This window comes from Sapajus apella, unplaced genomic scaffold (assembly GCF_009761245.1).
Source record: "Sapajus apella isolate SASKATOON/1434 unplaced genomic scaffold, GSC_monkey_1.0 scaffold22, whole genome shotgun sequence".
NCBI lineage: Eukaryota > Metazoa > Chordata > Mammalia > Primates > Cebidae > Sapajus > Sapajus apella.
The window spans coordinates 4637479-4654059 of NW_022436962.1; the positions used below are offsets into that span (position 1 = coordinate 4637479).

The 16581-nt window shown below is 53.4% G+C and overlaps 1 protein-coding gene across 2 annotated transcripts in view; it reads right to left on the minus strand.

The window, feature by feature from the left end:
* CACNA1S (calcium voltage-gated channel subunit alpha1 S) overlaps positions 1 to 16581 on the minus strand; it is a 76699-nt gene that overhangs the window by 4252 nt on the left and 55866 nt on the right. Inside the window, exons 27-39 of one of the 2 annotated variants that reach the window (XM_032288683.1) lie at positions 15163 to 15273; positions 14401 to 14484; positions 10469 to 10525; positions 9420 to 9548; positions 9170 to 9235; positions 8525 to 8616; positions 6989 to 7148; positions 6400 to 6527; positions 4984 to 5080; positions 4564 to 4666; positions 3496 to 3597; positions 3089 to 3213; positions 528 to 656 (exon numbers count right to left, since the gene is read on the minus strand). In XM_032288683.1, the coding sequence (XP_032144574.1) occupies positions 528 to 656; positions 3089 to 3213; positions 3496 to 3597; positions 4564 to 4666; positions 4984 to 5080; positions 6400 to 6527; positions 6989 to 7148; positions 8525 to 8616; positions 9170 to 9235; positions 9420 to 9548; positions 10469 to 10525; positions 14401 to 14484; positions 15163 to 15273 (1383 nt within the window). The remainder of the gene's footprint in view (positions 1 to 527; positions 657 to 3088; positions 3214 to 3495; positions 3598 to 4563; positions 4667 to 4983; positions 5081 to 6399; positions 6528 to 6988; positions 7149 to 8524; positions 8617 to 9169; positions 9236 to 9419; positions 9549 to 10468; positions 10526 to 14400; positions 14485 to 15162; positions 15274 to 16581) is intronic. The other variant, XM_032288684.1, reaches the window with a different exon arrangement.

A 16581-nucleotide genomic window follows, 5' to 3' on the forward strand; every position in this document is an offset into this window, starting at 1 on the left:
TGCAGGGGTGAGGGCTGAATCAGGAGTCTGCAGCACTGGGTTCTAGTCCCCTCTCTGAAACTAATTTACTAGTTGATAGTGGACATCTCACATGATCTCTGTGGGTTGCTATTTTCTCATAAGTAACCAAAAAGACCTACCTAGGTGTCACTGAAGACCTTCCAGCTCTAAAGTGTTATAAGAAACAACAGACAGAGCTAAGGATGGAGGACAGGCCTCACTGGAGGCAGGCGGGGCATTTGATCCTGGAGGGCCTCTGGGTGGTTGCCTAGGGTTTGTGGGTAGGGAGGAGAGGGAAGGGGTGACATTGGGCAGGGAAAAGGGTGTGTGGAATTTGACACCTCTAGTAGGTCAGGTCATTGATTCTGAGTCCCAGGAGAACTGGGTAGTGAGGTGGAGAGGTGGAGAGGGGTATCTTCGGCTCCCGTGTCCCCCTCTTGTGTGGCTAGGCTCCTGGCCCTCCTCTCTGTGAGACATTGCCACTCATGGCATCTAGACCACTAGGAGTGCTCCTGGCTCTCCCTCACCCGGAATATTCCCTCCTCCATCGCAGCCTCCACCATGGCTCTCTCCAGCTCCTCCTCAGCAGCCAGGTCTCCTGAGACTGTGCGACGGATCTCGGGGGCTGCCTCCTCCTCAATGGTCCGCAGCCCTGCCTGGGGATGGAGAAGGGACCCAGTGATCTCTCCAACCCAGGAGAGGATACCAGTACCACATTTTGTGGCTCACTTGTCTCTTATCACTGTACCCAAGGCTCTCCCGAAGCCCCAGTCTAGACTCCACTCTCCCTCTTGGGTCATTGAACATCTCAGGTACCTGAGAGGCCACCAAGTCCTGCTCTAGCCTCTGGAATAGCCCACACATTAATTGTTCCCAATGAGCCATCTCTTGACCCCACTGGTCGAAACTTCATGCCCTTCCCAGGATTCCAGGTTGAGAAGTCTTCTTACTCAGTACAGTCTCCTAGATTCAGTGATCTCTATTGATTGCATATGTCATGCATATATAGTTGATCAAAGTTAATATCAGCAACAATGTGACAAGTCAAGACTGGTGTCACCTAACAGCTTGTAATGAGAACACGGCATCATTTCTGTGGCATTCTTATCCAAGACGCATATCCTAGTAATCAGACAGACCCCAAATGAGGGACATACTGACCTGCGGTCTTTAAAAGTGTCAAGATCGTGTCAAGGAATGACTGAGAAACTCTTCCAGATGGAAGAGATTAAAGAGATATGGCAACTCAGTGCACTGTGTGATTCTGGATTGGATCCATTTGCTATAAAGGACATTTACTGGGACAGCAAGTGACATGTGAATGGGATCTGAGGATTAGAATATAGTAATGTATTGGCTGGGCATGGTGGCTCATGCCTGTAATCCCTGCACTTTGAGAAGCTGAGGCAGGCAGATCACTTGAGGTTAGGAGTTTGAGACCAGCCTGGCCAACATAGCAAAACCCCATCTCTACTAAAAATATAAAAAGTACCCTGGCATGGTGGTGTGTGCCTGTACTCCCAGCTACTCGGGAGGCTGAGGCATGAGAATGGCTTAAACCCGGGAGGCGGAGGTTGTAGTGAGCCAAGATCGTGCCACTGCACTCCAGCCTGGACAATAGAGCAAGACTCTGTCTCAAAAAAAAAAAAAAAAACCAGTATCAGTGTTAACTTCCTGATTTTGGTGGTTATGTTGTGGTTACATAGAAAAATTACACAAGGTAATGCCCTTGTAATACACATTTTGCTTTGAATACACACATAATACCTTGAAATATGCATTAAAGCGTTTTGGATGATAGAACATTATTTTGGAGTTACTCTCAAATGGTTCAGGAAAAAAAAGGTTTTGTATTATACTTGCAACTTTTTAAAAGTATGAGCTTATTTCAAAATAAAAATAGTCATTGAAATAAATTTTTGAGCACATAGCTCAAATGCATGTATATTTTATAAATATATTTTACATGCATTAATAAATTATAAATTATGTGCATTACAATGTGATCCTACTGCTTCAGCCTCCCAAATAGCTGCGATTACAAGTATATGCCACCATGCCCAGCTAATTTTTGCATTTTTAGTAGAGATGGGGTTCCACCATCTTGCCCAGGCTGGTCTTGGACTCCTAACTTCAAGTGATCTACTCTTCTCAGCCTCCCAAAGTGCTGGGATTACAGGCATAAGCCACCGCACCTGGACCCATGCCCAGTGGAACGTTTTAAGTGCCCTTCAGAGACATCCTTTCTTTAGAGACCTCTGTCCTCCCCTCCCCTCATCTCCCCTCCACTTCCCTTCCACCTCCTGGGTTCAAGTGATTTTCCTGTCTCAGCCTCCCGAGTATCTGGGATTACAGGTGTGTGCCAACATGCCTGGCTAATCCTTGTATTTTTAGTAGAGGTGGAGTTTCATCATGTTGGCCAAGCTGGTCTTGAATTCCCAACCCCAAGTGAGCTGCTTGCTGGAGAGGAGAGCTTCCCTTCCCTTTTCCTTCCCTTTCCCTTCCTCTTCCCTTCCCCTTCCCTTCCCTTGAGACACAGTCTCACTCTGCTGCCCAGGCTGGGGTGCAGTGTCATGATCTCAGCTCAGGGCAACCTCAGCTCCCAGGGTCAATCAATTCTCATGCCTCAGCCTCCCAAGCAGTTGGGATTACAGGCATGCGCCACCACACCCAACTAATTTTTGCATTTTTGGTGGAGATGGGGTTTTGCCATGTTGGCCAGGCTGGTCTTGAACTCCGGACCTCAAGTGATCTGCCCGGCTGGGCTCCCAAAGTACTGGGATTACAGGAGTGAGCCACCGTGCCTAGCCTAGAGACCACTGTACTTATCTAATTTGTCTCTCCTTCGAACAAATCCTATTTTCTTTGGTCCTATCACCCAGAGATGAAGTGCTCCTGGTTCCTTTTTTGAGGTTGAAACATTTTCAATCACGGACTATCCAGAACCGTCCTCACATTGTTTCACTCTTCTGGGCCTCCTTTGTCACCTGTTTCCACCACTGGTCCCTCAAGGACACGGAAGGATAACTAGAGTCCGGAGACCTGGCTTAGTGGGGGGCCCCTTGGAACATACCTGGGTTGGGCTTACCTGAATCTGTACAATGTCCTTCTTGGGCCGATACCCATAATACTCCTCCTGGCGCTTCATAAACTTCCGGAAGTGCTCCTGAATGAGGAATGTGGCGTAGAACTTCCCCACTGTCACTTCATCATCTGTAGAGGGGCCAACAAGAAATGCCCTGAAGGCTGGTGGGAACCTGACCCTGGATTCAGAGTGGGAGCCAGCTGTCATCAGGCGCAGCACGTGAGCAATCCCTTGTCTTGCTGACTTGGTCATTAAGTGCTCTCTGTCCTGAGGCTGGATGCCAATGGGGTCTACTAAGGCATTTATGGAGGGTCTGGTCCATTCTCAGATTCCCATGGGGCTCCTTGGAGAAGCTCCCCACTGCATCCTGCGGCTGCTTCTGGACTCTGGTCCCCCAAAGCAGCACCTACCTCCTATCGGAGGGATGACCTGGTCCAAGAGCTTCATGCTGGTTCTCTTCCAGATCTTCTTGATGATGGCCCTCAGCTCCTCATTAGCCTGCTCAAAGTTACCTGGAGCAGGAGAAAGGCAAAGTGGTCCAAAGTTATCCAGGTCACACCAACTGCACTTGATAAGGCCACCCAGTTCTTTCTGAACCTCTCAGAGAGCCAGTCATTCACTCAGCAACATTGGCTGAGTTTTCTTTTGCGGCAAGGGCCTTGCTGGGTACTGGCAATGGTGGGAGGGCATCACTGTCCCCCTGAGGCAGCCCAACCTTTAGGTCATGTACATCCTCCCCACAGGCCTTGGCTTCCAGTGCCCAGAGTGCTTGGATTTATTGGCTGTCATCTCCTGTTCTTCTTCCAAAATGTTTCAATTCCCCAGGCACTGTGGTCTGTCCCAAATACCTCCAGGCAGCCTGGCTGCAGCTCTAACCTGCTCCTTCCTGATGCCTGGCCGTCCTCATCTTGCCCTCTTAAGGAAGCTTACCCTGAGGTTGTCGCAGACTCCTGCAATGGTCCCTTTGTGGGGATGGACCTGATACAGCTGGAGCCTTGAACTTGATACAGTGGGAGCCTTGAACAAGGGCTCACAGACAATGCTGAGGCCCCACCCTTACTCCTTCCCCTGCTCCCACCATGCCTGTCTTCCCAGTAGCTGAGGATCTGTGATTTAGTGGAGTCGAATGTGGACTCCTGTCAGCCTGCCCAGCACTGCCTGAGAACCTCCTCTGCTCCTGCTCAGAGCCAGACTGCAGGGTACCCCTGAACCCTGTGCTAGCACTGGCCCTTCTCTGGCCCCCAGACACAGCTGAGGCCTGTGGGAACAGACCCTTAGTGATCTTTGCCTTGCAGAGAACCCTCAGGCTCCCTCCGAGCCTCCAGGGACAGGAGGGCTTTGTGGCCATGGCCTGGGGTCCTCCGTCTGCTTCCTCCCACAGATCTTGAGAGCAACCGAGCTCTGAGAATCTGGCAGAATCTGAGCCAGAAATACCCTGTGAGAGAAAGGAGGGGGCTCACACTGGAAGGCCCTCCCACCTTCTGTCTTGATCTTGAGTGCCGTGCGAACCAGGGCGAAGAGTGTGGCATTGAAGGTGACCGTGCCGTCGCTGTTCAGGGGCATGTTCATGCCCACCAGCCGCTGTGCAGGGAGAGGCAGTGGCTTGCTACTGAGCTGGGACCAGGCCAAGCTTGGCAGATCATCCTCACCCGGTCTGTGGGCCGGGAGGGGATGGGACATGAGGGCTGGGGGTGTCAGCTGACCAGGACATCCTTTGTGAGGGGACAGAATGATGAGTTGGGGCGACATCGTTGAGAGTTCAGGTCCTCCGGGAGGAACGTGGGGACCCAGGAGATCCCGGCACTAAAATGCTTCATTCCATCAGGTCCTCACCAGCTTTCCTGTGCCTCGGTGACTCCACCTCTCCCGAGCCACCCCTCCCTGGCAGCTCTGGTTACCTTACAAGCTACCCGATGAGGGCAGAACTTCCCAAAGCCCAGAGGTGGCTGGATCCTTCTCAGCAGAGTCACCACATCCAGGTGCTTGATTCTCCCCCTGCGGGAGGACATGGAAACTTGTGTACCTGGTACCCTCTGCCGCCGCCAGAACCTTTCTGCTCAGATGATGGGCAAAGGGATGGACAGCCAGGAAACAGGAGCACCTCCTTACTTTCCAACTGTGTTTAGGAAGTGGGAGCCCAGCTCCGTTTTAAAAGAAGAGACAATGTTAGGATTCGCTGTTGTCTGCAAAACGGGTACCCCAAAATAGGCTCTCTTTTTTGGGGCATTCCCTCAGATATGGGATCTCCAGGTCTGGAATCCAGACCTCATTTTCCCCATCAGGACCTTTTTTAGGTTTTAGTCACTTTAGTAGGGGTTCTTGGGCTATATTAATAGAAGTAGAGGGTATAGATCAAGGGAGGTGGAAGCCCACTTCCAGAGGCTGGTCCAGAGCTGGAAACCACATTTTCATTGGCACCATGACTCCCAGAATAGACGTAAAACAGGACAACCAGTGGGGTCAGATCAAAAGACAAGCATGGCAAAAGCGGCTTGTGAGTGTTGCCCGAGAAAAATCATTTTGGAAGGTCATAGTGGCTTCCTCTTTTCTTTGACGGGCTGGTTGTGAAAAAGAGATGAAACATTCCCGCCTGTCTCCAGAGGGCTGAGTGAGGACTTGTGGGTGGCTGGCAGAGGCAAGTGGGTCTGGCACCTGTGGATGGAGGCATTTTCAAGCACGGTCGCTACAGACAGCAGACAGACCGCACTGAGTCTTGGCATCTTACTAGTTACGTGGCCCAGGGCAACTTAACCTCTCTGAACCTCAGTTTCCGAGACTGAGCCCACCGCGGGGCCTGTGTCACAGGCTGTTGGAAGGACTAAATGAGACGATACGGGTAGTGTGTGGCACAGTGCCTGATGCCTGGGAAACATTCATGAAATATGAGCGTATTTTCCGTTGGGAAGGAATGTAAGAAAGCCGGCTCGTCAAGCTTTAAAGTGCGCATGCGTGCACTCAGGTTCACAGCAATGCAAGAATCTGATTTAGTCAGTCTGGGTGGGGCCCGGGACTCTGCATTTTAATCAAGCTCAGATTCTGCTGGTCAGAGGACTGCACTTTGATTCGGGGTCTACAGTTCCTGATGAGGTATGGAGTTTCCTCCTAGGAGTGTCCAAACAGGAGCTGGATGACCATTTCCCAATAAAGTCAAGGATGTTTCCACCCTGGGAAGCTGTAGGATTCCTTCCAACCTGGAGAGACTCTGATTCTCTGATCTGAGACCCTGGATAGGTGAGGCGAGAAGGAGAAGCCCACTCATACTGAATAAACTGGACAGATGCTAGGAAGGGTCAGAGCCTACAGACTGGACTCACTTAGCCTCCGGGTCATACTCTGCCCAGATGGCCTTGAACTCATCCAGGTGATGAGGGCCCAGGATGGACCAGTCCCGGGTGAGATAGTCAAAATTGTCCATGATGACAGCCACAAAGAGGTTGATGACCTGCAAGAGAAGAACCAAGGGTTCCCCACACAGAAGGCAGTCGGTACAGGGATAGGAGGGGGGAGCTGGGAGGTGGCCGTGTCCACAACCTTTTGCTACCTGTGCCCTTGGTTCTAGCCCTTCTGAGCCACCCACGTCACACATACAGCAATGCTCTACCATGTCCCTGTGCTCTTGCACAGTCAGTGCCCTCTGGCCTTGTTCAATTCCTTTTGATAAAGTGTTAACCAAAACAAAAGACAGTAAGAACTTTTGGCAACCTCTCTTAGTATGAAAAAGCACCCAGGAAACAAAGCCACACTCGGGATAACTAGAACCAGGGACAACCTAACTAGAGCTTCCTGTGTCCCTGAGATGAATCCCAAGAGAGGCAGAAGCTGGCCAGGAAGGAGCAGGCAGGCTCCCTCCTGCCTCGGCTCATCAAAGCCATCTCCCTGCCCCACGGGCCCGCAGCGTCTCACCAGGAAGGCGCAGAGCATGTAGAAGCTGATGAAGTAGTAATACGCAAAGTTGGTGCCGCACGTGTACTCCTCCCCGGGGGCATACTCCGACTCCGGGTCACACAGCTTCCCATAGCTGCAGGCCAGGAGGATCTCCTGCCAGGCCTCACCTGTTGCACACCTGGAGGACAGAAGAGGCTCCTGTCACCTCTCTGCTCCTGCCTGGCCCCGCAGGAGGCTGGCAGCCAGGTGGCAGCAGGGTGTGGACGGATGAGCAAACTGGGGCTGCTGCCCAGAAGTAGGGAGGTCCACGTTCACCGTGTGAGGCAGTGTGAGCTGGGTCTCAGTTTCCCCTCTGTGCCGCAGCCCCCACGGGGTGTTACAAGCAGGAGCTAAACTTTAGAGAAGAGGGCAAAATCAATCTATGATTCAAGTTACTAGAGGGCTGCCCTGTTCTGACCAAAGTGAGGCAGGGTCAGATGTCACGGAGGCCTCAGGGAGGTGAACTGACTCCGCTCTCTGACCTGACCCCACAATTTAATCCAACTGGCTGAATTCAGCTGCCACCCAGTCTGGCTGAGTCACAAAAGCAGCCCTTAGATCTCACACCTGTGGATGTGTCTCTGGCGAGTGAAGACTCTCAGTGCATCCGAGGTGCATATGCATGATGTGTTTGTATTTTTTCCAATAACTGCTACCACCCGCTCTGCAGATAACCTCCCTCCACCTCGCCAGCTGGGAAGAAGTGTCTCCCCTAGTCACACTCAGCCTGACGGCATAACTTCCCATGCCTTTGTGTTTAATAACTGGCTCATTTTAGGTACTCCCTTCCTTCCTGGAGCAGGTAGTGCAGGGGGCCTCGGGGTTGGAGTTGAGGTGCAGAGCCAGGGGTGAGGTGGGAATCTCTGCTCGCATACAGTGAGGTGGCGCTCTCCCTTCTTGGGCCATAAGGGCGGTAGGCTGCTGTGACCTCATGGAGCCTTCGACAGGCCATGCCAAGAAGGGGCTGTGTGTGTGGGGTGTCCCCAGGCCTCGTCTGGTCTCAGTGGAGCATTCCACTGTGGGCCAGGAAGCTCACCTCTCCCGCCTGGCTGCTGCACGCCCAGCAGGCCTGCAGCACCGGATCCTCGGTTGCAATCCAAGCTCTAGGTCCTGTGCCCTGGCCAAGGAAGAGCCCTGCACCCTACGAGTGGCACCGCCCCCAACCCCAACTGGCTCTTTGCTCTGCCTTTCCCTACATTCCTGCTCATGCTCTGGGAGCTACGAGGGCAAATGTCCAGTGTCCGGGAGAAGATATCTGACCTGTGTCTCTTGCTTCTTGGGGATGAGATGGGAGGGAAATGCTGCATGTCACTCGGAGGAGAAGCCCAGTGCAAAATACAGCTGTGGGGCCGCCTGCTCAAAACGATGACTGTCTTTAAGATAGTGACAGCAGAGCATGAGCCAAGCAGGGGACCCTTCTGAGTGTAATCTGCCTGCGGTGCAGATTAGAACAGAACAAAGGCTGGACTGGTCAGTGGGACCAGGGCGGGGCGGTGGGTGGTGGGAGATTCGTGCCTGAAGAGCAGCAGCACAGCTTGTGGGAAGGTCTGGAAGTTGTTGTTCCGGTTTATTTGCGTCCCATCCACCAAGGCGATCTTCCCAAACATCTGCAAGTCACAAAGGGCCCTGACTGTGGAGCCTAGCTAAAAGTGCCCCTCAGCTTATCTCCCACGGCCTTCTCCTGCCTGCCCTCTACCTTTGCCCCCACATCCCCCCAATTCCCTTCATTGCAGGCCACATCAGACCTGAAGCCAAAAAAATGGGATTATTTTCTAGGTCAGGTAAAGTTCTTCCCAGCAACCCAACGAAAAGCAGGAAGGCAGACCAGTTTTCCCAGCCGTAAGTGGACCCAGTGAGTCAATGTGTCGGGGAAGGACTCTCCGGGGAGGGTGGACAGAGGCCACCCAGGCCTCCGATCAGGCCTTAGAGACACAGCCTAGCCCCTGCTGTTCATCCACATGCCCAGATTTCTCCTGGATGGCATCCAAGCATCTGACACTCCTGCCATCCAGGATCAGGGAGGTGCCCCTTCTTTCTCATGAGCAAGGCAGGGAGGGCAGAAGGCCCAGGCCGAGTGCTGCTCAGGCTCCTCAGGCTGCACGGATGACCCTCTAACTTGGCCAAGATCTGTGCTTTGGCCTGGGCCCGCCTGCCTCTCACCTGCATGCCGATGACAGCGTAGATGAAGAACAGCATGACGATGAGCAGAGCCACGTAGGGCAGGGCCTGCGGGGCGGGTGGGAGCGTCAGCCAGTGTCTTAGGGCTCCACTGTGTGTCTGCAGCCCCACCCTCCCTTAGCTCCCCAGGGCTCTGCCTTGCCCCCGGCTCCCCAGGGGCCCACCCTGGGCTGAGGCAGATGTCCCTAGTGGCCTCCCCAGATCCGCCCAGTTTCCAGGGTCCCTGTTGCACCTGGAAGGACTTGATGAACGTCCACAGGAGGGTGCGCACTCCCTCTGCCCGGCTCAGCAGCTTGATCAGCCTCATGACTCGGAACAGACGGAAGAAGGCGCTGGAGATGCGGGCACTCTCGTCTGGGTCCTGCGGGGCAGCAGCCCCAGAGGTCAGTCTGGGGGCAGCACCTCAGAGGGGTAAGGGCAGGGCGGGGAAGGAGGTGCACTGTGTGTGTTGGGGAGACGTTCGTGACAGGGAGGAGCTCCAGCCCCACGCAGAAGCCCCTGTTGTCTACTCGTACGGGGCCATCCTCGGGCTCAGGGCTCTGGGGCTGTTCAGGTGGAGGCAGGGAAGAGGACGTGGGGCACCAGGCAGAGTGGTGGGCCCACACTTGGGAGCAGTGGCAGGGACTCGCCCTGGGGTGCGGCTGCACCCGGGCCCACGGCCCACCCTCTGAGGCCTCCTCCGCATCTCACAATCTCCTCAAGTGGCCACTGAGTCAAGGACCCTGGTGGCCCTCCTAGGGCACCTCCCCTGGCATCCTCCCAGTGCAAAGATTTCCCAAAGCTTGGCTGCTCTATTGCAATAAACTCAATGTGGCTACTCCCCATCACTCCCGCCCCGCACGCGGCTGTTCTAAGCCAGGCAAGCCTCTAATCTTGTGCCAGCTTTAGACACACGAATTACTCTGGACGGGGAGAGCCGTCCCTGCTCTGCTTCCTGTGTCCTCAAAGGCCTTGTGCCCAATAAACTGTCACTAAGGTCCTTTGCCAGCGATCACAGTTCTCTCTGGACTGTGTTTCCATCTGCATAGAAGGTGCCAGAGAGAACCCGCACTCCGTCTCCCAGGGCTCTGAGGAAGCCACTATATCCATGCACACTTGACCGCAGAGCCTCTGCCCCCACCCCAGCCTAGCCTGGTCCTCAGCGGGGCCTGCCCTGGGGAGGGAGCCCTGAGTGCTGATCCACCCCATGCAATCCACGCAGCCAGGCCCATGCATGCAAGTGGCAGGGCGGGAGCTGGTGAGCGTGCTGGGGCTGGGCAGGCTCGTGCAGCCCAAAATTACAACGTTCCCGCAGCCTCCACCCAGGCAATACAGTCCCCCGCTGGAGGCCAGGAAAGTCTGTGGAGAAAAGAGACGAGGAGAGGGGAAGGAGAGGAGAGAGAGAGGAGGAGGGACACATGGGAGGGACGTGAAGAGACGTGTCAGAAAGGACAGACACACAGAAGAGTTAAAGAGAAAAAGAGAGGCAGGGGCTGAAGACCCCACAAGGCTGTCAATCGGGGTGGGGTGGGTGGGAGTGAGGACTCAAGCTCTGTGGGAACTGTGAGGCAGGAGGTGGGGGACGAGGAAATGAGAAGGGAGGGAAGGCTGGACACAGACAGGTCCCTTCTCATGTTGGAGATGCAGCTGCCCGTGGCAAGGGCTCAGGGTTTTTCTTATGCGTTTGGGTTACGTGATGCTGGGGACATCCCCGACTAGGGTGCATTGGAAAATGCCTGCTCATTGTAAGTGGATTCACATTCACAGCACCCCGAGGCCAAGGTCCAGGCCCCTTCGGAAGTCCCATCTCCCAGGGGCACAGCTCCTCTTGGGGAATCTGAGATCCCCAGAGCAGATGTTTCTCTGCCCCGGACTGGACCTGGGACCAAGGCGTATCTCAGTAATCAGGCTCCTAAAGAGCATGTGGGGAGGTGTGCGGGAGCAGTTTTTTCCTGTTTACTTCCTTGGGTCGTTCTTCATGAGAAGACCTTGTTCTGGAGCCTTGGGTCAAAAGAAGTCATGTTTTATCTTCCACTTTTCTACAGGTAGACTGATCCCTGGCATACTGGTCTCCCCATTAAACAACACTGTTTGGGGCAGATTTTCCCTGGACTGCTGGTTCTCAAGCCTTGCTGCATGTCAGAATCACCCAGAGAACTCAAAAAATACATAGACCTTTGCTGGGTCTCCCCGCAGGTCAATTCAGTCAGCTTCTAGGGGATGGGTGCTAGTTCAGAAGTTTAAATGCACCGCAGGTGATTCTCATTTGCAAGCGAGGATGACAGCCACTGTTCTATACCTGTGCTATCCAACACGGTAGCCACTGGCCACATGTCACCATCTGAATACAATGACAATTAAATAAAGCCAGAAAATCCAGTTCCTCAGTTCCTCTTGCCGCCTTTCCAGTGACCAGCAGACATCTGTGGCTAGTGGCTACTCTATTGGACAGGGCAGGCCATTTCTGTCTTTGCAGAAAGTTCCAACCAGTGTGCTCCCCTAGTCCTTTCCCTGGCTGGTACATCAGGTATGTAAATTTATCTTCATGTGGCTTTAAGCAAACACTACTTGTAAGAGACATCTGCTACTCTTGAAAAATCAAATAACAAAAACCAGTGACACCCTCCCGGCCTCCATCACCAAAGAAACTGTTTCGATTTATCCAGGCTTCCCCTCCACAGACCTCAGATTTTAAGAAGTAACTATTTTTAATTTAGGCTGTTTATTTTGGCTGTTTAGATTTCTCTGCTCTGGTTGTGCTGCTGAGAAGTGCTGCTGTCAAACCATGGAGCCTTTTGGAATACTATTTCCCAGCAAAAACTGAGTGTGCATGGAAATACATAACACACACACACACACACACACACACACAAACACACACACACACACACACAGGGTTTTGCTCAGAGCCCACCCTGCCCCTCTCTGGCTCAGGGCCCCAGCGGATATGAGCAGATGGGGTTGTCTGTCACTGTCCTGTGCATGGTGGGTGAACAGTGGTCCCACCCTAACACATCAGACAGCCGGTGAGGCAGCCAAGTCCCCATTTCCTGCCAGGGCTCAGCCTTTAGAAGCCTCAGCTGAGGGCTCCTTCTTGAGAGACTCCAGACTTTAACTCAGCTGTTTCTCTCACCCACACCCCACCTCAGGCATCTCCAGTGCTGACCCTTGCACCCCTACCCTCAACCCACCCTAAGGTTCACCCCTGGGCCGGCACAGCCTAAGGGCTTTCTGTTGAGCAGTGGGTAGTTCAGAAGAAAGCCCTGGTCTTGAACTCCTGACCTTGTGACGCACCTGCCTTGGCCTTCCAAAGTGCTGGGATCCCTCATGGCCAGATCAGCCAGCTCTGGGGTAACAACCCACTGTGGCTCAGAAAGAAGATTGCTCGTCTTTCTCTCTTCCACTGTGTCCCTCCCAGGATGCCCCTTGAGCAACTGTTTTTTGATTTCAGCCTCTGATTCTTGGATTGCCTCCACCCTCCTTCGCTGCAGCCACCTTCACCTGCAGACCCTTGGCAAGGCTGGAGGGCTCGACTTCTACGATCTTTTTTTTTTTTTTTTTTTTTTTTTTGAGACGGAGTTTCGCTCTTGTTACCCAGGCTGGAGTGCAATGGCGCGATCTCGGCTCACCGCAACCTCCGCCTCCTGGGTTCAGGCAATTCTCCTGCCTCAGCCTCCTGAGTAGCTGGGACTACAGGCACGCGCCACCATGCCCAGCTAATTTTTTGTATTTTTAGTAGAGACGGGGTTTCACCATGTTGACCAGGATGGTCTCGATCTCTTGACCTCGTGATCCACCCGCTTCGGCCTCCCAAAGTGCTGGAATTACAGGCTTGAGCCACCGTGCCTGGCCGAGATCTTTTTTTTTTTTTTTTTTTTTTTTTTGAGATGGAGTCTCGCTTTGTCATCCAGGCTGGAGTGCAGTGGTGCGAACTCAGCTCACTGCAACTTTCACCTGCTGCGTTCAGGCGATTCTCCTGCCTTCAGCCTTCCAAGTAGCTGGGACTACAGGCGCCTGCCACCACGCCCAGCTAATTTTTGTATTTTTAGTAGAGATGGGGTTCATCATGTTGGTCAGGCTGGTCTCGAACTCTTGACCTCATGATCCACCTGCCTCAGCCTCCCAAAGTGCCGGGATTACAGAGGTGAGCCACTGTGCCCAGCCCAGATTAATTCTTTAGAAGCAGGGTTCTAAGGGCTCAGTCTGGTGGCTCACACCTGTAATCCCAGCACTTTTGGAGGCTGAGGCAGTTGGATTACTTGAGCCCAGGAGTTGGAGACCAGCCTGGGTAACAGAGAGACCCCATCTTTATATTACCAAAAACTGTTTCTTTTTTTTTTTTGAGATAGAATCTCACTCTGTCACCCAGGCTGGAGTGCAATGGCACGATCTCAGCTCACTGCAACCTCCACCTCCCGGGTTCAAGCAATTCTCCTGCCTCAGCTTCCTGAGTAGCTGGGATTACGGGCACCTGCCACCACTACTGGCTAATTTTTGTACTTTTAGTAGAGATAGGGCTTCACCATCTTGGCCAGGCTGGTCTTGAACTCCTGACCTCATGATCCACCTGCCTTGACCTCCCAAAGTGCTGGGATTACAGGCATGAGCCACCATGCCTGGCCAAAAGTATTATTATTATTATTATTTTAAAGAAGTAGGACTCTAATCCTCCCACTGCCCTGTTCAAAAACTTTTAGTGCCTTCCCAGTGCCTGCCCCATAAAGCTCAGGCCTCCCTCACTGCTTACCTCTCCAGCCTTGCCCTCCCGCTTCCCTCCTCTGCATGTTCTTATGCTTCCGATAAACCGGACCACTCAGCATGCGCTGAACCTTTTTTGCATTTCCTGCTCTGTGCCTTTCCTACAGTACCCCTGCTTGAGGTGCTTGCTCTCCTCTCCAGCTCCAGTCACCACCTCCCTTTCCTTCAGACAGGTGGCACCACCTCCATGAAGCCTTCTCTGACCACCCCACCCAGACGACTCTCCTTTCCATTATAGCTCTTGCCTCTGGTAGTGCAGTAGGTACACCCATGATGTCCACCTGGGATCTGAGTGATCTCTCTGCCCTGCAGGATGGTAGCCCCTTGAGGGCAGAAGCCATGACTTGTCATTCCATCTTTTGTAACCTCTGGGGGGTTCCATGTTGCACACACAGTGGGCACCCCATAAATATCTGTGGACCGAACATGTGCTCTTGGACCCACCCTAGTGATGGCTCTGCCTGCCTGATACTCACGTCAATCTCACTGAGGATGACATCGATGATGCTGCCAATGACAATCAGGAAGTCAAACACATTCCAGGGGTCTCCAAAGTAGCCCTGGGAAGGAAAGGATGGGAAAGCAAGGGTGTGAGCTTTGGGAGGAAGGAGCTCTGGCTGCTGGCAGAGGGCGTGTCACACCTGAGCTAATGTGGAGCTGTGGGTCAGGCCGAGGTGGGGTGCCTGTGACTCCACCTCCCACTGGTGCTCCAGTGAGCCCCTCAACTCTGACACTCCTTTCCCCTTGGCTCTTTATTTCCTTTCCTCCAGAGCAGAAAATGGTGGGAGGGGAGGGGAGAATTGTTGGGGTCCTGGTCCAGAGAAACATCTCTTTCACCCTCTGAACCTCACTTAGCATCCTATCTGGGCCCTGGCAGTGCAAAACTGACAGGACTGTGCTGCCAACCATGGCAATGGACTTGAGAACCAAAGTGACAGGGCGAGATCTTCCCCCAGCCCTGGGGGGGATCTTCCCCGTTCTTCAGACAGTTCAGGGAAGGCTAGAATGTAAGAAGAGGCGCCCAGAGTCTTCCTGTCATTGCCCCATTCTGGCCGCCTGAAGATTTGCCTGCCCTGTGTCTGAAGGTGGAAGCGGGCAAAGGAGTGAGCAAGTTGGGAGCAGAAGTGCTGGGCAGAGGGCCCCTGATAGGCTGAGGGATGGGGGTGGAGTTCCACTGGAAGGCCTCGCCCTCCCTGCCCACCCCAGCTGCTCTTCTGGCTCTTCGGCCCCACACTCACCCTGGCCTTGAAGGCCATGAGCTTGAGGATCATCTCCAGGGTGAAGATGATGGTGAAGGCCACGTTGAGAATGTCTGAGATGTGGTTCATCTGCTCTGACTGGTTGTAGTGCTGTGGAGGGGACATGGGAGTGGTGGGTCAGGGGTCCGGGCTTGCCCACCCTGCAGATTGCATTCCCAGAGCCCCTCCTCTTCCCGGGCAGCCCCCAACCCTTGGGCCCCCTGCTCGCCTTGTTTTAGCTTAGAAAACTAGGAGCTGCTTTAACAATCCCCTGAATTCCACCAAACGTTATGAACACCCTCCTTCTACCCCACTGCCACAAACGAGGTAACACAGGAGGGGAGGGGGCTCCAATTCCAAATCCCGCTGAGCACGTTCATTTATGTGCAGGGCTGCCAGGCCAGAGCCTGTTGACATATTGGCTCTGGGGTGACCAGGATGGCAGGTCCTCCAGGCAGGGCTCTGTGACCGGTTCCATTTAGTCATTTGGGCGCAGGACTGGGCAAGAAGACCCCTGGGTTCCACAGTCCGTGTTATCACTGGCTACTAGTGGGAAACTGAGAACTCACCAAGCTTACTGTGTCTGCACGCCACCCCCTGTGATGATGGTAAGGCATGATGGTGAGGCTCTGTGACCCACCACCATGACACTCCCTATTCCCTTGTAAGTTTTCCCAGGGATCTCTTCCTACTTATTAGAAAGTGGATGAAATTCTGCCTTTTCCACAAAACCTTCCAGGTAGTTCGGAAGGATCTGAGGGCTGCCTCCACCCTGTCCTGCCTTGGCAGGACTGCCCAGTTCTGCCTGACTCAGCCCCCAACACAGCCAGTGCTGACGATCCTCTGCCATCTGGGCCTCCTGGCTCAGTGACTGTCTTTCCATATCACCGTGACCTAGCAATGTGCGTTCTCATCATTGGGCATGTCTTGGGATTCTAAGAGCAGGAAGCCTAGCTGTACCGTCCTCTTTATACAGGGCTTAAGGAATCAGATGCTTGGAGAGACGTCCAAGATGGCTGATCACTAGCAGCTCGGGATTGTAGCTCCCAGTGAAAGCACAGAGAACGAGAGGACGCCACACTTTCAGACAAATTTTTGCTGCTCACGCACCAGGAGATTTCCAGCGGAGGAGCCCCACGTGTCGCCAGCGTGACTCTTGAGGCCGGCGAGGTGGTTTTGCCGCTGCCTTGGTGCGGCAGTTCTTGGTGCAGAGTCAGAAAAGCACCATCAATCATAACACCGCTGTTTTGGCGGCGCAGTGGGTTGCTCAGATTTTAGCGCTGGGAATCAGTAAGTTGGACATCCACTCAGAAACCAATTATAAAGACGGTAATTATAAAGACCACAGATGGATAAATCTATAAAGAAGGTAAGAAAACAGCCTAAAAAGACTGAGAATACCCAAAATCAGAACGCCTC